The sequence below is a fragment of the Molothrus aeneus genome, chromosome 17 (assembly GCF_037042795.1).
Source record: "Molothrus aeneus isolate 106 chromosome 17, BPBGC_Maene_1.0, whole genome shotgun sequence".
In the NCBI taxonomy this organism is placed as follows: Eukaryota; Metazoa; Chordata; class Aves; order Passeriformes; family Icteridae; genus Molothrus; species Molothrus aeneus.
In genome coordinates, this window is record NC_089662.1 from 15,127,579 (window position 1) to 15,150,471 (window position 22,893).

The following is a 22,893-nucleotide window of genomic DNA, read 5'->3' on the forward strand; positions in this document are numbered from 1 at the left end:
CTATTCACCTGAAGTTCATGGTTCTGGATAATGATCTGTCTTTCATGTTCTGCTCCTGTTCAGGGTAGATTGAAATGGGGAGAAAAGAGAGTGAGCTAAAGTTGATTCTGACCAACACTGACCTGCAAGCAGGGAAAGAGTGGGTCTTGGACCAAGATTGATGGCAGCAAATCTTATCAAAACTGTCAGCATCTCTAGGAAAGTTTTGAGAGTTACTTCTCGTCTGGAACTCCCTACTCATTAGTGCTCAATATTTTAATGTTTTCCTTTATTGTGCTGACATTTCAAAAGTACACTTTCCCAAGATGAGAGTGTGAGAGGGGAAATCTGCCCAGAAAACTCCTACAGATTTGTGCTGTGTTGAGCGCATTACTGAGAGACAAGTTGAAAACTGTGTGTAAGCACTACGAGGAAAGCTTTTTTTCCTGAGGACACATTACTGGAAATGCTGTCATGTTTTGTTGGTTTTTTCCCAAGCTCTCAAAGTCCCACTTTTCTTTCTAATTTCTCACACCCTGCATTCTGCCAACACCCAGACATTTCTGCTGCCTGTTTTTACAAAAGCCAGTCACAACATATTTGTATCTGTAGATAATTAGTAAAAGGAACGGGTTTGGGTAGGACAGGTTTTAGATGGTGTTTGGATATTCTATTTTTAGGAAAAAGGCAGATTCAGATAGTGTGGTGCTAATGAAAGAGGCTGATTTGACAGAACTGAAGAATAAAGTCTTGTCTTGGCCTGCCTCATGGATCCATCCAGGCTGTAACACAGCCTCAGTGGCTGTGCTTCCTTCTACAGTCATGCCAGTTGAGCTCAAGCTTCAAATACAGGGACCACCCGAAGGCTGAGAGAGGAATTAATTCTTCATACCCATTCAGCATTTGGCCTCTCTACTGAGACTCTCAATGAGAGGGAGCCAATTAATGAAAATTAATTGTGGTAATGGCTTTTGTGATGTGGAACTAGGAACTGTATCAAGACCATGAAACGTAGTTCACATGGGCCAGTAAACAGCCTTGAAATTGCTTTTATGATCTTCCAAACTGGATTAAATCCAGTGACCTTGGAGGTGAAAGGTGTTAAAGCCCAATGTCCTAAGCCACATCTGCCTCTTGTATTTGTATCAAAATTCTTTAGAAATACTTCACAAAAGGCTAAAACCATCAATGATCTCCATGTTTTTGAGAAGAGAAATGGAAGAAAAATGCAAAAAGCATCACGTTACAATAGGGTTGTAATCTGCAAGGGCCAGGTGTGAGCTGATGCCAGTTGTGTTACAAGAACTAAACTCTTCTTATTGACATGACTGAAATTATCTAATTCCATTGAAGGATACTGCACATTATATTTATGTCTGGCTATTATGTGTTATTTTACTAAAGGAAGTGAAATCTGAACATGTGTGTAAAATCTCTCTTGACAAAATAGACTAAAAGCTGCCTCATTCCAGGAGCCTCGCAAAAAGGAGGCACAGAGGGAATGTGTAGAGTCCCTGTCTATGAATATATTAATAGGTAAATGCTAGAAAAGAATTATTGAAGCTTGTAGATGGGACTGGTACTGAGTCAAAAGATATAAGCTGGACATCAATGGATTTTGGATGATTTCCAGCCAGAAAAGTGTGATTTTTAGTGGGACTGCTGGTGGCAGTATTCTAACCTGAGTTACAGCAGCAGCTTAGAACATCTGTGAAAAGAATCTTCTGATTGCCTCTGGTGGGAATGTGAGCTCCCTGAAGATGGCTTGAAACAACATCTAGAGAAATTTTAAGTAACACTGCTTTGTGTTGATCTGAAGTATCTTCCTAATTCAAGCTGCTAGAGAAGTTTAAAACTTTCTACAGAGAAAAGATGGCTGGTTATTAGTAGTAGGTGACAATAGTATATATAGGTTTAGAGAGTAAAAGAACTGTATACCTTCTTGTCCTGATTTTCCCTGAATTCTTTTTCTTAATTAGAGACCGTGACTACCACCTAAAGACATACAAGTCAGTAATCCCTGCAAGTAAACTAGTGGACTGGCTTATTGCACAGGTAAGAAAAGTTTTAAGATACTCTCTGCTAAGAAACACTTCATAATCCTAAAACTTTCCTTTTTCAATTTATCAGTGGAAAATTTAAAAGTGGTTTGGTAGCTGCTCTTACCTGTGTGCATCTGCTTTCTTTCCTCCTCCCAGGGAGCTATCAACAGGCTTGGTCTGAGACCATCTTAATTGCTGGGTTTACACATCCCAAAGCATGTCATCCACCATGATTAGGGCTTTAGACATCACAACATTACCAAAACTAGACAGAAGTAATAATAATTTAATGGTGGCAGTAATAATAAGAGTAATAGTAATGTGCTCTGGACATGCTTCTTCACTGTGGTACTGACTGTAAACTGTTCCTGTAATTCTGATGACTCAAGTGGAGAGACTGTATGGAATAAACCTAAGTTAGCACATCAAAACTAGTGTATCAAGTTTCACATCTAGTTTCTGTATGAAAAGGTCGAGACACATTTTGTCAAGATTGATCATTGTAAATGGCTCTATTTTCTGGAGGTTTTCATTACTGCCTTTATTGTATTTGGATAAATACCTACATAACATTTAGAAGTACTTAGCGAGCTGAATAAATTAAAGTTGTATTTTCTAATTAGAGAATGCTATTTTGCTAGGGGAATGTTCTGAGGCCAAGCTGACTTCATAGGAGTAGCCAAGTCTAGTTTAGACCCTTCCTATGCAAAGATTTTGTTGCCTAGAACAAACATAGACTGCTAAAGGTTTAAGATGGTAATATTAGAAGGCATTTCTCCTCCAGTTTATTTACAGTTGAAATAATAAATTGGGATTTTTAAATCCCAGTCTCTGTAAAATAAACTATCCATTTATCCCATAAAATAACACAATGTGAGTGTTAAGCATCGTCTCATGACAGGATGTTGAAAATGAGAGAAGACTTGTGAAGACTTGAAATTAGTTCATAATAAAAGTTAAACTTTTGGTTTCTTAAAGCTATTTTCTTGTGTGATTACATGGTCATGCAGTTCTTTCAGAACTGCCTTGATGCCTTTTCTACCAAGACAACAGTATTTAGTTCTTAATTTGTAAATATTGTATCTTTTTTGCTCTCAGCCTCTTTAACAAAAGCTAGTGGTGCTGTGGATTGGCCAGAGCTGATCCTGTTCTATCCTGTCTTTAAATAATGCCGATACACCATAGTGATGCCAGCATTTGCTTGACAAATAACTACTGCTCTCTTTCGTGGCACTTGAAGTTGGACTGATGTGCTGCTGCCAAGATCAGAGTGTGCTTGAAACGCTTTGTTTTTGCTTAAAACCAAGTCAGTACTCTAGCCTGCAGCTGCTGTGAGAGCTTTCGGGTGTCTAGTTCTTCAGATGGAGGGGAGAAAAGGTGTAATACTGGTGTAGTATACAGCTTCTTGTTTAATAGGACTGAAAGTAACACACTGACATTGCTCCTGTTGCCAAAGGAGCAGGTGCCTCCCTGATGGAATGAGCTGAGCAGCTGCTCTCACTGACATAGCAGACGCCAGATTCCCCGTGTCCCTTTGCTCATGTCGCATCGAGGAGCCAGTGTTAACAATCTTTGTAAGACCACTAGGGCCTTCTGATTTTTAGGAGCACTATTTAAAACTTACTTGTCTGCCTAAAAAGTACAACCATGTTTGTCAAGTCTTCACTTGTGGCTGCAAATTAGCAGATATATTGAGAAAACTAGGCATTTCTTGTGTTTAACTGACTTGTAGATATAAAGCTTAAGGCTGCTGTTTCAGAGAAGTCTGTAAATTTGCAAGTCACCCCTGGTACCTGTTTTGAATGACTCCGCTCAAGGCTTCAGGTAGTGAGAAACAGAAGCGTTTGTAATCTGCTATGTAAGCAAACTGCCACTGTAGTTTTAACCTGTCCAACCTTTGGAGTTCACATACTTAGCCTTTTCTCCCCTGAGCTGAATATGGATAGGATCTCTCAGCTTCAAAGGAGGAGTTTTATTGTCTGTGATTAATGGGTCCTGAAGTCCAACACTCTGATTTCAAATAAAATGTCTTTACATTGAGGTAATACAGTATCTTTCCCCAGTGCTGGTCCTTGATCCCCTGGCTCCTGTAGGAGGGAGAGATGCTGTCTGGAGGAATGAAAATGTTTGGGCAATGGGATACCTGTTTTAATGGCTTGCTATTGTTCCCTACACAGATCATCCTGCTAATTTCAGAGCTGCAAGCTATGCGCTGGGGAAGGGGGAACAATTTGTCTTAGCAAATGGTCCGAGGTGTAACGTTATTCTCCTGTTTCTAGGGAGACTGTCAGACTCGGGAGGAAGCTGTCGCACTGGGTGTGGGACTCTGCAATAACGGCTTCATGCATCATGGTAATGATCAATTTTGCTTTCCCCAGCAAATGAAATGAGCTCTTACTTCGGTCAGATTAGCTATTCTAGCCTGTGTCATACATGCTGTATACACAATTTGCAGGCATTACTGCAGGTCCTTCTAGAACACGGTCCTCAAGCTATTACATGGCTAAGCTTGGTGCCTTCCCAAGGGAAGCCACTTGCTGATAGTTATGGGAAGCACTGAAGGGATTAGACAAGCTAGAAGGAGCATGTTTTTTCACTGCATCTCTTCCAGAGCCATGTGAGCAATGCACAAGCCAAGTGCTGTTCTGAAATATCACCAAAAAATGTCAGCTAGTTCTTGCCTCTTAGATAACAAACACAATCAGTGCTGAGGCGTCCAAATCTGAAGTGCCAAATTGCCAAGTTAGACATCATCCATCCTCAAACAGGGGAAGTAAACAAATCACATCTGTATCTGTATGAAATAGACCCTACAAGTCCTAAGAGTAAACATAGTTTGTCAAATGAAACATTCAGTTTTAGTCATAGATAACATTTGCTCACTGTATTTTGAATAGTGTTTCTGAGAGCAGATTATTGTAAATAATTAAGAGACCTTCCATAGTAGTTAATAATAATGTAAGAATAGTTAGGGCCTTTTTTAAAGAATTTGGTCTGTTCTGAGCCCATGCAAACTTATGGCATTTATTACATTCTTTGTCAAGGAAGACCTTTGCATAAGTACATGTTGAATGTAGGAGTTGCTCATCACTTGCTGCTTTTATTTGAAGGCCCCAGGTCTCATATTTAAAAAACTGGTAAAGAACATTTTCATGCCTCCTAGAATTTTGTAGATCTCATTTCCCTCTCAATTATTTTTTTAAAGTTGAGCCTTAGTCTATGTGGACACCTTACGTTTTAAACCGCCCCTTTACCCGTCTTTGCTCCTTTTGTAGTTTTTTAATATTCATTTGGATGTGGGAAAGGAACATGAGGCTTTGAGTAGCATCTTCCTTCCAAGAGGTTCTTTAGCATTTTATATAAATTCTGCATGCCAGGGAGGTCGCATCATGTTATGAGCTACTATGCACTGTCAGGAAAATTCTGGTCCTAAACCACAGCATTAGCTTAAAAATACAGAGCTGAGGAACTGACTGATAGAGATGCATCAAGGTCTGTGTTTTGTAAAAATGGGGGAAATATTTAGAATTTCCTTTAACTTTATCCTCTGTTTCTCTCTTTTTTTCTCCATGTAAATGCATGTATGTATTTCATATATATAATTTCCAGTCCTGGAGAAAAGTGAATTTAAGGATGAATCCTTATATTTCCGCTTTTATGCTGATGAAGAGATGGAGGGCACCAGTTCCAAGAGCAAACAATTACGTAATGACTTCAAGCTTGTGGAAAACATCCTGGGAAAGAATCTTCTGGTAAGAAATATGGCAGCTGAAGTTAGGCATATCAAAGCCTCCAGGATTTTAAATGTCTATTTCACAAAAGCTTTTAAAATTCAGCAGAAGAATCTGAATACTCCCTTCAAATGTAAAGTGCAAATTGGAGAGGAGAGGTAGTCCAGAAATTTTCCATTGAATCTCAAATATGAAGTGATAAATTGCATGTTGTGTTGGGCTGAAACTCATTCCACTTGCAACATTAAAAATCTACCCAGCAATTTAGCCAATTTTCCAAAGTCCTTTGTTGAACAAGCACTACTAGCATTGTTTCTGAAAATACTTAAAAATAGCCAAAATTGGGAAACTTAACTTCCAGTCCTTTTACTTTCTTGTGCATCCTCTAATGTGAACATCACCTGATAAGGACTTTTCCCCAGAAATTTTGCTATACATTATTTTAACTTGACTGTATGGGTCCTGCAGGACAGAATTATTCTGGTTCTTGACTTTTTTTTCTCAAGGTGATTTCCCATAAAAAGACCTTTATAATCTGATGTAATTGACTTTAAAGGAGAAAGGACAGTATTTTAAAATAGTGCAAAAATCATCTGAAGCAAGGAAACAATTCTGAGTAATTTGTTTTCCTGCATGGCACGCTAGATTGAGTAGCTTTATTTTTCCTCTTAGATCAGTTCTGTTTTATCAGATGGTTCTTAAATACATAATGTTTACTCAAATGCAAGATATTTATCAGTTAGATTTTCCACTTGTCCATTTACCAGTAGCTAGGCTTGGTTTATTTTTCTGTAATAGGAAGTGAGTTGTTAAGCTTTTTACTTATTGTTAATAAACCACTAGAAAAGGATGAATGAAATGTATATTTGTCACGATTGATATGATTTTAAAGAATATGTATAAGGTGGGTCTGTGTGACCTCAGTGCAAACAAGAGGAAGCAGAAATTCAGAAGCAAGAATTATGAAGGCTTCTGTCTGCCATGTAAGGTACAAACTGAGCACCAGATATGGAGTTGGTGGTTTTCCCTTACACAAAACCTATGTGCCTGTCTCTAGAGGAAGGACTTATGGATGTCAGCAGTTGTCCTCTAATTAGATAGAATTTTAGCCATCAGACTGCCATTGTGCTGTAGGATTATGTAGTGTGTAGTTAGATCTACAAAAGGTAGGCCTGAGATCTGCATTTTGTGTGAAACTGATAGCTGAGAAGCACTTAGATCATTCATTATCAGGTAGGTGGGATGTATTCTGAAAAATAAACAAATGACTGCACTCAATCTGTAGTACATTCACCAATGGAAAATACTGAATGATGATGAATTCCATAATCCAAAAATGAAAGATCTGTTGAAGGATGAAGGGCTAGGAGTTAAAATCAAATGCAGTTTCTAAAAGAAGAGTTGATTAACCATTGGAAAAAACTCGCAAGGGTGGGAATAGATTTTTCACTTCTTAAAGACTGCCGATCATACCTGAGTAACTCTGGAAAATCTGCTTTAATATATATTAAGGGATCTCTGCAGAAATAACTAAGATTAAATTTTATGGCTCATGTTTTGTAGGCAGTCAGACCAAATGATCTAGTAGTCCCTTTCCATCTTAAAACAGAAGTCCAGATCAGTTGTGGATTGTAATGAAAAGTCTAATTTCTCATCTCCAGTCTTCACCTTTTCTGTGAACTCCATATTTATGAAGCATAAATTTGTGTAAATATTGTGCTCTGTTTAAGATTTTACCAGAAGAAGATGACTATGGATTTGACATAGAAGAAAAGAACAAAGCAATTGTGGTGAAGTCAGTTCGACGAGAGTCGTCTGCCGAGGTAGGAGCTCACATTCTTATTTTGGTATCTAAGAATGTTTCAATACTTAGAAAAGTTACAAACCATCCTTTTAAAATCTGTTTCCTTTAAAGGCAGCTAATAGAAGAGGGCTGTCTTCTACAATTCCTGGTAATAAGCTGTTTCTGTAAATTGATAAGTGTTTTGGCATTACTGTGGGACTTGGATTATTTGTGATAGGATGAGAGCAGTATCTGTGTGATGATAGCTTACCTCAGGTTCCTTAGCAACTTTCATTTAAGGAGGGAGGGAAAGTAACATTCTTTTGGGATAGCAAAGATGTTTAATGGGGAAACAGGTTTATTTGAATGGAAGCTGTATTTTTAGATATGTGTTTTTCCCTTAAAAAGCATGCAGTCATTTCTCTCCATGGTATTTTTTAGGAGTTCTACAGAATATATTTGCTTCATTTCTTTGAAGCACATAGATGGCCCAAATGTCCTAGGATCTGAGTATTTCTTAATCACCCATTTTGCCCTGCAGAATTCTTATGTGAAGCACAGGGTGTGATCTTCCATTTACCAAAATAAGGCACAGATACACTGCTGAAGATGAGAGAGGACTAAATGACTTGTCAAGGGTTTCACATTTGCACACAAGACAGAGCTTCTAATTAAAAGTCCTGGACTTTTAATTAACTATTAATTAACTTTTAATTAACTATTACAGAATTTTTCAATGTCAGCGTTAAAATTTTTTGGTTACTCCTTTGGACTTCAAATAACTCCTGGATTACTTGCTTAATGGAAATAGCTGAAGTGGATGGATTGGTTTTAGCAAGTTGAAAATGTCTCATGGGAAGGAATTTTGAACTGAAGTTGAGTGTTAGAATGAAATTATTTCAGTATTCCTGATTCTCGTTTCGTTTATGGTCACCAAAGAAACCAAACCTATGCTTTATCTAGTGCTCAAAATCAAGGTTGGCCAAAAATGTTATTAATCTAAACCTGTGCTGTGAACCATTGCCTGCCAGATAATCCTCGGCCCTTTTTTTGGCTGGAAGCTTGGGGAATAGCCTGCAGATCTATTGTGTTTGAGGAAAATGGCAGCACACCATTTTCTAAGGAATCTTTTTCTTGATCTTTCAAGATAATCTTTGAACCATGAGCCCATCTTTTGAATTTGATCTAATAATACTGGTCCAGCAAAGAACTAAATCTGCATCTTCCTGAGCCAGAGTCTCTGTGAGACTAGTGCTGTGTGGACCTCCTTTTCCAAGTCAATAAACTTGTCAGTGGATTCCAGGCAGAACACAAAAGGCTTTGCCACATGTAGAAGGAACCTCAACTGCTGAACCTTGAAATTATATAAAGTAATTATAATCTGGAAGGTTTAATAATTTTTTACTGCTTCCTTGATGCCTAACACCTAGTCCAAATGTTGCTATGTTACTTTTTAAATGGTAGACATCATCAAGGGGTATGTTTGAGGCTATTGTCCAGTGGGCACCATAGGGGATCTCAGTCTTGTCATTACATTTGTGACCATTGCCAAATAACTAAAGTTAGGTGCAAAACTTAGGGATTAAAGTCAAAATCGAATGGCTTTTTAAGCTAATGAAGAGCTAGTACTTCACTTAAAGCAGAGACAGTTCTTATCACCACTTCAAACCAGGTTACATTTACTGACTGGCTGTAGGTTGGTTTTGCAAGGCTGATGGCCGAAAACTGTCCACAGCTCCTGTGCCCAGGGTTTGGGAAGTCAGACTTCTGCGTCTCACTGGGTATCACAGCCACTCTATCGTGGGGCCCTAGCTTTCAATTGTGTCCCCCACCCCTTGTTTTTTTATAGTCTCCTATTTTAATAGTCCGTTTAAAATTTGTAGCAGAAAAGTAGTAAGATGTATCCCTTGCAAACTAAGGTACATCTGTAAAGTGGCATATTTCTAAAGATACTGGCGAAATATCTTTTTCTTCTGTAAGTGCAGAAAACTTTAAGGGGGAGTAACAAATGACTTGATGAACCAATACTACTTATAGGGTATTCCATGTGAAAGGAATCCAAGAAATGTCCATAAGTAGGGAACAGTTGAACGTTAAAGCCTGAGCTTTCAGAGTTGCTGCCAGTGATCCAAAGTGCTCTTGGTGTTTGTTCCCTTTGCAGATGGCTGGCCTGCAAGCAGGAAGAAAGATATATTCCATCAATGAGGATTTAGTATTCCTACGCCCATTTGCTGAAGTGGAAACAATCTTATCCCAGTCCTTCTGCTCACGAAGGCCACTTAGGCTTCTGGTAGCCACCAAAGCAAAGGAGTAAGTGCCAAGATGGGCAGAGAGAAAAGATTATTGGGAAATGTCAGTTACTAAGTAGTACTTCTACAGTTGTAGTGAAACCTGTGTAAACACTTCGCTGTGCAGAAGCCACTCAATAGGAAAGCATGACAGGAATGAGAGGTTCAGGAGTCACGGCTTGTTTTTAGTGATGACTCTTGGGCTGCTAGGAGAGGTTGGCATGTTCTCTTTATACTACAGATGAAAACCAAAACTTTTGGTTTTCTTGTCTACAAACAAAGTTGAATTGCAAGGATTGACATTCTTTCTCAGGTGTGAAACGTCTCATACTCTATTATGTGCATGGGAAAACAATTTCCACTCACTGAAGCTTGGCTTATTTTTTGATGAGACTACTAATATCAGCCCTTACAGTTTCTCAGTCTATTATTGTTTCTTATAATGAGAGTTGGCCCTGTTGGTGTCTTATGTATTGTTAGAGTCTGTAATCCATAGAACTGAAACTCTCAGTGAACATCTGTTGCTGAATTCTAGTCCAGAATGTCTTGTCCAGTCTGTTTTCTTTTTTTAAAACTTTTTAGTGGGAAAAAATCCTCTGCTGGTATAGATCAGCAGAGCTGCACTGAAGTTTGCACAGAAATGGAAGTGAATATAAATCCCTTAGAAAGTTTCTGTCAAATGTTTATTCACTTAAAGATGTAATAAATTAAGAAGTGCCCAATTTTAATTAACAAATAGAATCTCATATCTGCCTTGGAGATTGAAGATGGAGTATATTTCTTCAGGTCTCTTTATTTGTTATTTATTTGTAAACACTGTGGATGCTTGCTTTCATCCAAACCCACTTGTGAATGCTAAGGAAAGATGCTATTAAGAACTGCCCAGAACTCTGGCAGCCTAAATTAAAACCATGCTTTCTCTTCTCCATTATTTATCTTCAGGATTATTAAAATCCCAGATTGTCCTGGAGCGCTTTGCTTTCAGATCCGGGGAGCGGCACCACCATACGTTCACGCAGTAGGAAGAGGTAAGTAGAAACTCTGTGATACAGTTAAGGTGGGAGTACAGCTGAATAGACAGATGTGTGTATATAAAGTGTGTGTGTGTGTGTGTGTATTTCAACAAAGATAGATCCAGGTTTCATTGTCTAGCTTGTTCTGTACAAATTCTGATACATTAGTGACCATAGTGACAAGAACTTGTAACAGACAAGAATCACACTCACATAACCATAGAACAGATTTCCTGCCTCAAAAGTGATTTCCTGCCTCAAACTGCTTGTCACCTAAATAGATTCTAAGACAAATGGTATCATTCTTTTGAACTGAGTGTTGGGTCTCTAATCCCATCAACACAATACAAGGAATAATTTAATTCCACAGTGGAAGAAACTTGAATGCTGCAATGCACGGTACCATGGACTCTTTAGAAGGCACTATCACTTTAGCTCTTGCAAGCTAGAAATGGACTTGCTTAGTGACCCTTCCCTTGTTTCTTCTGAGACTACTAAGGTAAAGCTTAACAGCCACAGGGGAAAAAAACCCGTTAAACTGAGATGGTTGAGAAAAAGTTGAAGGGTCATGCTGTCTGTGGCTTCCTCAATGTTTTTACCTGTAGTCATCCACAATTTGGGTCTGGGTTCTGAAGGTGCTGTAGGATCAGCAGGTTGGTATACAAGCCGTAACACAATCTGGACATCACAAAGTATGACATAAGACTTGGAGACTACTTCTCCCTTACACAGGAGATATTGCTACAAATTTCCAGTATAAGAGGCAAAAGGCTCACCTTGATCTTTTTAAAAGGAGAAAATACAATTTGACAGAGATATTTACTACTTCTGTGCCTGACATATTTACCTTTAGCTACAAGCAAAGCACAGCACAGCTTTAACCTTCATGTTGAGCAGATGCAGAAAATACAACCTTTTAGACATAGCCCAGTTCCTTCCTTCAGAACAAATGTGTGTCTCCAGCTGAGTGCAGTTAGCTTAGGCAGGGCCCACAGATGGTGTTCCCAGGGTCACACATTTATAACACCATTTTATAGCAGCACCTGCAACCACTTTTTCACTGTTTGGAGTGCAAGCTGGAAGTTGCAGCTAGGAAGATTGTTCTTTTTCTGGATTTTACCTGGAAAAGAATAGTTACATTTGACATCATAGTCTTTTTCTGTAGCAAATTGTGTAACATGCAAGTGTTCTGTCTTCCAGGTGCAAGAGGCTGGAACAAATACAACAGTTTGTACTTAAGCAAGACCACAGCTAATGTAACCATAAGGCTAAAAGAGACCCAAATAAGAATCCCAAACAATTTCCTACAGAAATGTAAATTTCTAGCATGAATACATTTAGACCTAGGAGATGGCTGTTTTTGCCAGCACTGCTGAAAACATGAAGGATAGACACATGATGTTATCCTTACACAACAAAGCTCTCTGAATTGTAGCAAAGGCATGACAGGACTGACCCAGCTCTTCTTACTTTTTCTAACCAGAAAGCTTTTGCAAACCTTCCAGTATTCTCATCCATAGGCAAAGGCATTTCTGTTTAACTTCTCTCCTGTTATTTTTCAGGTTCTGAGGCTGCAGCCGTAGGCCTTCATCCAGGGCAGTGTATTTTGAAAGTTAATGGGAATAATGCAACACATGGAAATTACAAGGAAGTTCTGGAGCACTTCACAGCCTATAGGACCAGGCAGCAGGAAGCACTGGTATGAACACACAACCTCAAAGGAAGTACATTAATTCCCACCTTTCTTCTCCCTCCTCTATTCCTGTGTTTTTATGCTCACTAAATATTCAGAAAAAGAACATCTACATGTTTGTTTTGACTGATTTGCTTTTATGCCAGGGTCCTGCTATCACTGAGGGGGCCTGATTCCATTTTCCCATAGTTGCAAAACACCTACGAATAATATGAAAGCCATTTCATGCGTACAGTACTGAAAATTATTAACTGTTACTAACCATGGAAGTTTACCCAGCTATTGATCTAAATTTTATATTCTCTGAAGTTCAGAGAAAACCTGGGGTAATGTTGATTTTTCAGCCTACTTAGAAGACATAGAATTGATGGCTAGATTCACCTCTGTGGTCCAAATATTTGGAGATTGGGCATTTTGAGGTCCTAGCTGAAGCCTATATCTCTTGAAAGGGGTTGTACCAGTGGGTGTACAGAACACATGAAGATGCTGAAGAGGACAGAGCTCAGCAAGCAGCATCCCCTGCATGTTTGAATGGCAGTCGCCTGGGCTCCAGCAGAGACAACTCTGCACTAGAAGGACATGCAGAACTGGAACCCCTTCAAAGCAGCCAACAGGAATCAGGTAAAGATTCTCATGGGGGAAGAAAACCTAGGGACAATTCAGGAGCTTTCAGAAGGAAAACCACAGTAGAAATATAAAGTATAATTATTATTGTAGAATATCTCTTGTATTGGCAAAGCTTTGTAATTGAATGAGGTCTGCCAGAGGACATATTTCTTTGCTGCAGTTTATTCAGGGGAAGAAAAAATTGAGATGCACATAGAAATCATGCACCTTTGACTCTCTCTTCTCTACAAGACAGCCGGTTATGGGAATGAAGATACTCAGCATTTTTAGAATCTAGCCCCTGCAAACCATGCATTTATGAGCAGTAGCTGATGGAGAGGGAACATCTGCAAGTAACTACACTTAGAATACTCTGCATTTTCTGTTATTTTTGATTAAAAATTAGGATGTTAAATTACTTTGATCTGGAGTAAGTCTTCAAGGCATGTTGCCACTGTTTCAGGAAAAGGTATGGGTGAATTTCCTCCAACCTTCAAAAGCATGGCTCAGAAAAGAGGTCTACTTTCATGTTGAGGGCTTATTCAGAAAAGTAGATGTTAAGGGAGACTACTAAAGCAAAATGTAGTCCAAAGGACTGAGCCTGGACTCTCTGAATGCCATTGGCAACTTCTCTGTGAACAGATGCAGGTGTGTGTGGATCCCGTGCAAGGTCTGGTGATGCTGGTAATTTCACTGTCACAGAGTGTTCCAGCAGTGGAACAGCTGGAGCAGTGCCCTGGTAGAAGTGTGTGAGCAGCTCCCTGGCAAATCTCAATTTGACTGGAACTTGAATCTGGTCTCTGGTGACAATAGAACTGGTTTGTGTAAAAAATGTTTTCTCCTCACGACATCCGTGCCTCACATCTCAGTCTTCCAGAGAGTTACTGCAGACAGCAGGACTCAGAGATTAACATAGTTCCCTTCCCTTATAAGCTTCTGCTAGGATCCGTGAACAGAACTAGAAGTAGTGTCCTGAGCGTGGATATGTGCACGCATACATGGAAGAACATCAGAATGGGGATTGGAGCATGTGTATTATCTAAAATTTTGTCACTGTTTCCATTAATGGCCAGCAGTGAATGTCTTCCTAAGAATATTCTCTCAGTCTCCAGCAGCACATAGCTCAAGACATTCTTTGAGCCAAAGGTTGTGTTTCTGCATTCAATATTCTTCTCAGCAGGTTTCTCTTGCCTGGGCAGGCCTGTGTTCAGTGTGCTGCCAGACGCCTCTAATGACTTACTTTGGTTCCAGACCAGACACCACAGACTGTAATTTCTCCACTGGTCATTGGTGAAGAAACCCCGCTCATCAGCCTGACTGTGGATAACACCCACCTGGAGCACGGGGTGGTATATGAATATGTTAGCAGTGCAGGAATCAAATCCTTTGTCCTGGAGAAAATTGTGGAACCAAAAGGTTGCTTCATTCTCACCGCGAAGGTACCGAAAACCACACATGGTCAGCTTTTGCCTAAACAGAATGGGAAACCAATAATATAGCTTATTATAGGCCTCTGTGGGCTTGGCTCTTCAGTTGAGGTTGACATTGGTCTTCTCAGCCCTGCCTAGAGTTTTATTCATTAGAATGAGTTACAATAGCTTGTTTGGTATGAGTAATCAGCAAGTGCTTCCAGGACTTCAGCTGTTGAGGCAGATGGAGGGGAGCCCTCAGCTGTGGAATTCTTGCTTTTATCTGCCTGGTAGCATACACTCTTCTGATATTTAAGATTAATCTTTTCAGGTAGGAATTTGCTTTACCTTGCAAGAAAATCAAGCAACTTTTTCCCACCTGAGAAGCTGGATGGGTTGCTGCAGGAATTGGGTAGAGCTGCTGCTACTGGAAAGCAGCAGAGAGTGCTGAGTGGCTTGGTCATCTCTGACAAAAACGAGCTAATAGTGAATGTTTGTCACATCCCAGTAATGTTATTGTTATGTCCCATGGAAGCATGCTAGAGCAGGTAACTTGGGCAGTGGATATTTTGATCCACTTCCCTGATTCTAAATATTTTTAAGGAATGGTAGATGACTCTGACTATTAGACACATTAGTGGTTCTCAGGCAGTAATAAAGGCAGCTTATTCTGGAGGCCGCTTTATTCAACCATGGGGCTTTGCCTCCCACTGAGTGGAAGAGAACTGTATTTTCCCTCCCTGCCAGGACTCATACCATTGGCATCCTGTCTTTTTGTTTAGATTTTAGAGGCCTTTGCCGCAGAGGACAGTCATTTCGTAAGGAACTGCGAAAGACTCATATCCCTAAGCAGTGCTGTGGCCACCATGCCCCAGTATGAATTCCGGCAAATCTGTGACACTAAGCTGGAGAGCATTAGCAGGAGACTCACAAGCTACCAAGAGGTACAACACTACTAATTATTGGTGAAGTCTTCAAACAATACTTCATTGTGTTAAGTGGGTCTTAGTATTCTTTATTAATGAGTCCAAACTGTTTCTGAGGTGGGTATCCTGGAGGCATGAGAACAGTTCTGCAAGTTACTGAAATTGCAAGTTTTGAGTGAAAATACCTTGTCTGTAAATCACTCCTTTCTGCTTTTCAGAGCTCTGAGTTAAGACATATTATTGCAGGTTAATTTCCACTGTATTAATGAATAAATATCAGAACAGATTGATGAATGTCTTATTTAACATGAATGTAACTACAGTGTATCATGATGTAAACAAACAAAGTGTTTGTGCTTTTTTCGTGCAGTTACCTGAGCTGCTTGAAAAGAGAGTGCTAGGAGGTATAGCCAATTGCTTTCCTTTGTTGTTTTATGAGCTTTTTTTTAATGTGTTATTCCAGCTGCAGCAGAAATCTGAATTCCTGGATTTCTGGAGTAGGCGGCAGGAAGAGAAAAGAATTGTCTGTATTGCTTCAAATTTTTTTGAAGGTGCAGTAGCACACACCTACTTTATTTCTCCCAGTTTGCAGATGAATTGAAAACAAAGGTGAGCCCAGCCTTCAAACAAGCCGTTATGGAACCTCATTCCCTCAACAGCATGGATTTCTGCCCCACCAACTGCCATATTAACCTCATGGAGGTATCATACCCCAAAAGCACTACCTCAGCAGGGAGATCGTTCAGTATTCGCATTGGACGGAAACCTTCTATTATTGGTCTTGATCCAGAGCAAGGTGATAATTAACTTCCAAGTCATGCTGATTTCATCTGTTGAAAAGGCTGTGTGTTTCCACTGCTCAGCAAGGTCAAATACAAGTTCCAAGGAAACATAGTCTGGCCAGTAACCTTTCTTCTTAAAATTTTATAGTTAAATGGCAGCCTTCTTGTGTTGTGAAGAAGTAATGGCTTCAAGCATAGAGGGGCTTCAGGTGCCATTTTTTTGCTAGATGAACTGTTTGGACACGATCTCATGGTAGTTACGTGGCCAGGGTGCTGTTGCCCTTAGTAGAGGTGACTTGCTGACTAAAAGTGAGCAGGGGCTGATGGCAATGCTAGTGCTTCATTCAGGGGAAAGCTGAAGCCAATCACATTGTAGTGCTGCTTTCTACTCTCATTACTAAGTAAATTCCATGCCATGGAGTTGAAAGTCTCTACTGTGTTAGGGGATCTATTATCTGATAAATTGTTGCTATGCAGCATTTCTCCTACAGTCTGGTTATTTATATCCAGCATTTTTTTTATCATGATCTGACCTAACATGCTTCTGATTCATTGCCTTGTGACGGTCAGAGTGCAGGAATGTTTGGAAGAGGGAACTATAGACTAACCAACTTTCTGAACAATGGCATTGACTATTCAAATTGAGGTTTGTAAAGGACCCCTGCTTGCTTGAGCAGTAGAATTTTTAATATGAGCTAAGGTAGGTAGCAAAGAACTGCACCAAAACTGTCAGCAATTCTAAATGAAAAATAATTAATTTCTCTTCTGTAAGGACAGAATCCTACTCCTTTATATGTATGTGTGTGTGTAAGTGTAAATGTCTGTAGAGCTTGAATAATAGCATAGACTGATTCCTGAGAACCCAAATTCATTAACTTTTCAACAAATGCTTTTAGAGAGCTTCTAAGTTTTCTGTATGAGTATACATGTGAACATAGGTCTTTACTGCCATAATCTAGCCAGTTTCTGAACTGTAGTAAATTCAAAATATCTAGTTAGCATGACAGGAAAAAAAAGCCCAACCTCTTTGGGTATTTTTCCAGAATGATTTTGTTATACAATGTGATTATATAAAACAGTTCAGTGAAATTTTAGTTTTTCCTGTCAGAACTCCGCTTATCCTAAATTATCATCACTAGGATAGAGTGGAGAAAGTCGTGAGAGCCATACTAACTAGATCCTTTAATGTTTAGTAGGTACCTTAAATCCAGTCTCATATACTCAGCATTGTATCACCACTATGGCTGCACCATCTTGGAGATGTCCAGCCCCAGAAGATGGAGATCCTGATGGTAGCTTTGGCCAGCAGAATGGAGGAACAATTTGGGAAGAAAGGGGACTCAGTTTTCTGCTGAAACAGGAAGATTGGGAGATGCAGGACTCCTACTTGCATCTTTTTAACAAACTAGACATTGCAGTGAAGGAAATGAAGCAGTATGTCATTCAGATAAATAAGTGAGTACAAAATCCTATATGCACTGGGGAAAGAAATCCTTATAATATTGAGGCAGTAATCTCCAAAAGCACATTGTGCTGTCTGCCTCTGCAGACCTGCCCTTGTATGACAAGTCCTTGCTGTTTGTTTCTACTCCTAGGCAGATCCACTAGTGTTTGTATTATTGTATTTTGCTTCTAGAAGTCTATCTGAATTTGACACCACTGTTTTGCTTACTGTATATTCCAAAATAAGAATCTATGTGTTGTCAAGGGCCTTTGAGATTTTGTCTGTCATAAGGCAGAAATAAGGGTTGAAATGAAGACAATTCAACAGCTGAAGCAAAAGGTGCATGCAAACAAAGCAAAACCAGGGATTCATTCACTGCTTCCCGTGGGCAGGGAGGTGTTCGGCCACCTTCAGGAGAGTAGGGTCCCATCCTGTGCAGTGGTGACCTGGAAAGACAAACACCATCACTCCAAATAGCCCTTCTTTCCTCCTTTCCCACCCACTTTATATGCTGAGCATGGTGTCACACGATCTGGATATCCCTTGGGTCAGCTGGGGTCACCCGTCCTGGCTGTGTCTCCTCCCAGTCTTCCCACACACCCCAGTCCCCTCCCCAGTGTGGCTCTACGAGGGGCAGAAAAGGCCTTGGTTCTGTGTTAGCTCAGCAGTTGCAAGACCATCTCTGTATTATCAGCTTTGTGTTCAGCACAAATCCACGGCAGTCCCATACCAGCCAATGGAAAAAAATTAACTGTATCCCTGCCAAAAATAGCACATGACCAAAACTTCACCTAAGTGGAAAGCACATGGACCCTTGGTTTCAACAGGTATACAGAAGGGTGGTGGCTGCTGGGTAGAGCCAGTGAGCTGAGGAGGAGCAATCCAGTGCCTTGGAGGAAGAAAGTGAGGACTTTCAGGCCACCATGGTTACAGTGATTATGTTACACCTTATAGAAGTAGAGTACCTTTGGAAACAGGACCTTCTGGGAACTGGGATTCATGGGAATCTCCTGAGGTTTAACAAGACCAAGTGCAAGGTGCTGCACCTAGTGGGAACAGGCTGGAGAATAAAGGGACTGAAAGCAGATGTGCCCAGAAGAACTCGGCAGTGCTGGTGGCTGAAGGCTGGACATAAGCCATCAGTGTGCACTGACAGCGTCGTTCAGTCCTGGGCCAGCTGTGTCCTGGGCCCAGCCCCACCGTGTGGGCAGCAGGTGATGCTGGGGACAATCTGCCCCTTTGCCCTGCTCAGGTGAGACCCTACCTGCAGAGCTACTTCCAGCTCTGGAAGGGTATGGGAGATAATCCAGAGGAGGCCATGGAGATGATCAGAGGGACAGAGCAGCTCTGATATGGGAAAAGGCTGAGAGAATTGGGATTCTTCGGCTGGAGAAGAGGCTTTGGGGTGACCTAATTGCAGTCTTCCAATACCTAATGGGAGCCTGGAAGAAAGATGAAGAGAGACTCTTTACAAGGGCATGGAGTGACAGAACAAGTGGGAATGGCCTCAAAGTGAGAGCATGTTCAGGTCAGATGTTGTGTAGTAGTCTATGTAAAGTGCTCACAAAGGTAGCTCTGATTTCACATAGCTGCATTTAGCCTTAGTTGTGACAGTTCATTTGTGGGACTGAGAGCTCTCTGTTGTGCTTCTGCAGACTTTTGTCCACCATAACAGAACCTACAGAAGCTGGTGCCTGTGAGCCACCATCTACTGAGGACACATCCTCACCTTCCCTGGGAACAGAAGAAAGTGATCCTGACAAAGCTGAGCATGGTGGAATCAAGAAGGTCTGTTTCAAAGTTTCTGAGGAGGACCAGGAAGACTCTGGACATGACACAATGAGTTTCAGAGACTCTTACAGGTCAGTCTGAAGATTGTGCCACTTGTACCTTACTAGTACTGTGTTTCAAAGTTCTCATTCCAGTATGGATTCAACAAACAGGTTGTTTTCCAGTCAGTCAGTTATGTAGTATTCACTTAGTACAGTATTCACTTCACTGATGTATTCATTATATTTATTGCCCTGTAGACATACACAGCAAAAATACTTCCCCCAAAATAATGCCATAATACTAAGGTATCTAGAAAAGTGAATAAAATTAAATAATTAGGTCTAGTGTGACTTTCTGTGTCCTGTAGCCAGAAACTACAGAAGTCCAGTGGAATTCTCAGACTGCTTGGTCTTATAATAGCTGGTATTAACACTTGGCCCTGCAGCCAATTTTCCTAGAAGTCTAAGACATGGAGAAACAGAAGTGGACGTTGAGTTTTTTATTTTTAATGGCCCTTTGATACCCCAAACAGAAATGTTTATTCAGGTGTCTCAAAATCTTTTTGGGACATGATTGACTCCTAGTTCTCCAGGAATATTTGCTACCAAAGGAAATCTCACTTCCATTTCTCTCTATTTTGGGGGGAAACATTTGGAGACTCAGCTTCAGAATAGGTGGGGTAACAAATTGTGGCCATGTCTGATCCCTGCAATTTAACATCCTTAATAGGCCATTTTTACATTTCTAGTAAGACCATAGAGCTGGGAGGATTCCAGCTCTGAATGAATGACCTGTCTCTGGAATGTTCCTGCTGCAGTCCTCATGCTTCACTTGCTGTTGTTGGGCACTTGTACCAGTAGCAATAGGTGCCACTGGTGCAGGACTCCAGAAGGGGAACAGTTTGTGTTGGAAGGGGTCTCTGGAGTCTGCACAGTCCAGTCCCTTGCTCAGGACAGGGCCAGTAAGATTGGTTGCTTGGGGTCTTGTCTGGTTGAATATTGATCGCCTCAGAGGACAGCAAATATGAAGTCAATAAAGAAACAGAACGAGTACTTGCAGTGCTGAGATCTGGGGCATCTCTGTTGTGTGAGATTTCAATCAGCACATGTGCTTTGGAGCTTTCTGAGTGAAATGTGCATCATTTCTTTCGCTGTTAATAGGGTATCCCGGTAGTTTAAATTCTGTAATTGAGGCTAATTTATTCTGGGTAACAAAGGGTCAGCACAGTCTCTCTGGGCTTGTCACTTGTTCCAGAATTCTACACATTTGTTTGAGAAATATTATTCTGTCTTATCTGTATTAGACAGAGGCAGAGAATTAAGCATATATTACAGATAGTAGTTACTTGATGGGGAATGTGTTTTTATGGGTTTTGATTTAAATGAGCATTGATTAGCTACAAACTCAAGCAAATTGTAGATAAGAAAATATCTTGTTTGCAATAGCCAACAAGGCTGTTTTCTGTGATCATTTTGGAGGTGTAATTCATAAGGATTTGTATTGCAGAGTAGTTGCCATAAGTATTAATCTTCCTGAGAAGAGAACAGATTTCTTTGATACTAGATTTAAAAAAGGACAGCAAGAATCCCAATTAGGGTTCTTTCAGTTGCTCTTGTATTTTTCTCTCATCTCAGTTAAAAATTACTTCAGAGGCAGAGACAGTGGAGAATTTTTAAAGCTTTGTTTTGGGCTTCTACCATTAAAACCACTGTCATTGTCACTTCATTGGAAGGGGACAGCCTGAGATCCATAGTCTTTTTGGTTATTTTCAGTAAGAACAGTTAAAGTGAACTTTAAAGAGAGGAGATTTGCTGTAGAATTTTCCAGATGTGCATGAGCCAAGTTTGGTGTGGAGCTGTTGTGACTCCTCCACTTCATTGTAGGATCTGCAGTGCCTGATTCTCCAGTGACTTAGATTGTCTAAATTTTCTCTCCCACCTCCAGTATTTGTGCTACTGCAGCCTCCCTGTATGCTGGATTTGGATGCTGTAATACCCTGAGAATTGGTGGCAAACGTTTAGTGGAGATGTCTGTTTTCATTATTTACAGAAGCAGGGTGATGTATTACGCATTCAGTGTTAACTGCAAACAGAAGAAGGCGTCCTGTGGCAGCCCAGCTCCAGAGTCCTTGTTTAATGGCTCTTGTGCATGTCATTACTTTCAGTCATTTCAGTTTCCCAGAGCTAGGCTGGGGAGGCAGTGCCAATAAAGCCCAACAGCAGCGTGGGTGCCGGGGTGGGGACAGCCTTTGTTCAGTGCCCTCTGTGCTCTCCTTTGCAGTGAGTGTAACAGTAACCGGGACTCCGTGCTGTCCTACACCAGCGTGCGCAGCAACAGCTCTTACCTGGGCAGCGATGAGATGGGGTCAGGTGAGTGTGTGCACGGCCCACAGGCATCCTGCTGGTGCCCGGCCACTCAGCGGTGCTGAGAAGTCTTTGCTGGTTACAAGCACCTGTATATTTAATTTGCACCGGTGGTCTCTTCAAAACTAATCACAAGAACATAAGGATACAGATTTGCCTCTTTCTAGTAAACCACAGTAAATTTGGAACATGGGAGAGGTATTAGGCAGGGATAAGTTTCTTTAGTTATTGCACACTTTCATAATATGAAAATAATGAGTATTTTGGCCTAAGAATTGGAGATAAAGCAGCAATCATTATTTACTTCACACCAGTGTGAAGGTGTGCCCATGCCTCATCATATAGATCATGTTTGTAAGTTCAAAGCTTTTCATTTCTCCTGTATTAGGAGATGAGCTTCCCAATGATATGAGAATACCTTTAGACAAGCAAGACAAACTTCATGGCTGTCTGGAACACCTTTTTAACCAGGTATGTAAAGCATTATTCTTACACAGAATTGCTTTCTCTTTATCAATGTCAATCAAGAAATTTTAAGTACTAAATTGTGTTATGAAATAATATTTTGAGGAAGGCATACTATCAAGATTTTGGGGTACACCGTAAGCAAATATATTAGAGGAGAGTTTGATGAATCACATTTATCTGTGTTATTAAAGTTGCCTTGTGATTTAAGCAAGGCCAACTTGCCCTACCTAAGGCTTAAGACTAAGGGAAAAAAAGCTCTCATTAAAAAAAGGACAAACTTCTAGTAATTTGATGAAAATGGATCACATTTGCAGATTTCATGAGGTTCTCACTAGTTTAGCATGCAGATGTGTTTATAATGTGTAACCACAGAGAGTTGTTTGCTATTCTCTTACCTCGTCAGCAGTAGATCATCATTGTGCAAAATGCTGTTGTTAAATGTTAATATTAAATTAAATGGCTCTTGAGGCTAGTTCATGGCTACCAAGTCTGACTGCTATGTGTCAGTCATTCCAAAGTACAGATAGTGTAAGGGCTGTGGCAGTTTCCAACAGGAGTTCTGTTCAGATTTTCTTCTGCAGTCTTACTGACGC

The 22,893-nt window shown here is 40.3% G+C and overlaps 1 protein-coding gene and 1 long non-coding RNA gene across 3 annotated transcripts in view; one reads left to right on the top strand and one right to left on the bottom strand.

The window, feature by feature from the left end:
* Positions 1-22,893, top strand: part of PREX1 (phosphatidylinositol-3,4,5-trisphosphate dependent Rac exchange factor 1) — a 120,431-nt gene that overhangs the window by 83,666 nt on the left and 13,872 nt on the right. The window contains exons 14-28 of one of the 2 annotated variants that reach the window (XM_066561756.1): positions 1,959-2,034; positions 4,301-4,373; positions 5,631-5,773; positions 7,483-7,575; positions 9,697-9,845; positions 10,766-10,851; positions 12,399-12,535; positions 12,979-13,150; positions 14,387-14,574; positions 15,327-15,488; positions 16,056-16,266; positions 17,446-17,707; positions 19,352-19,558; positions 21,750-21,838; positions 22,221-22,303. In XM_066561756.1, coding sequence (XP_066417853.1) covers positions 1,959-2,034; positions 4,301-4,373; positions 5,631-5,773; positions 7,483-7,575; positions 9,697-9,845; positions 10,766-10,851; positions 12,399-12,535; positions 12,979-13,150; positions 14,387-14,574; positions 15,327-15,488; positions 16,056-16,266; positions 17,446-17,707; positions 19,352-19,558; positions 21,750-21,838; positions 22,221-22,303 — 2,131 coding nt within the window. The remainder of the gene's footprint in view (positions 1-1,958; positions 2,035-4,300; positions 4,374-5,630; positions 5,774-7,482; positions 7,576-9,696; positions 9,846-10,765; positions 10,852-12,398; positions 12,536-12,978; positions 13,151-14,386; positions 14,575-15,326; positions 15,489-16,055; positions 16,267-17,445; positions 17,708-19,351; positions 19,559-21,749; positions 21,839-22,220; positions 22,304-22,893) is intronic. The other variant, XM_066561757.1, reaches the window with a different exon arrangement.
* On the bottom strand, positions 15,421-22,866 carry LOC136564027 (uncharacterized). The gene is made up of 3 exons (XR_010784674.1): positions 22,696-22,866; positions 18,961-19,138; positions 15,421-18,142 (listed from the first exon to the last, which is right to left on the bottom strand). It is a non-coding gene; the product is annotated as an uncharacterized lncRNA (long non-coding RNA).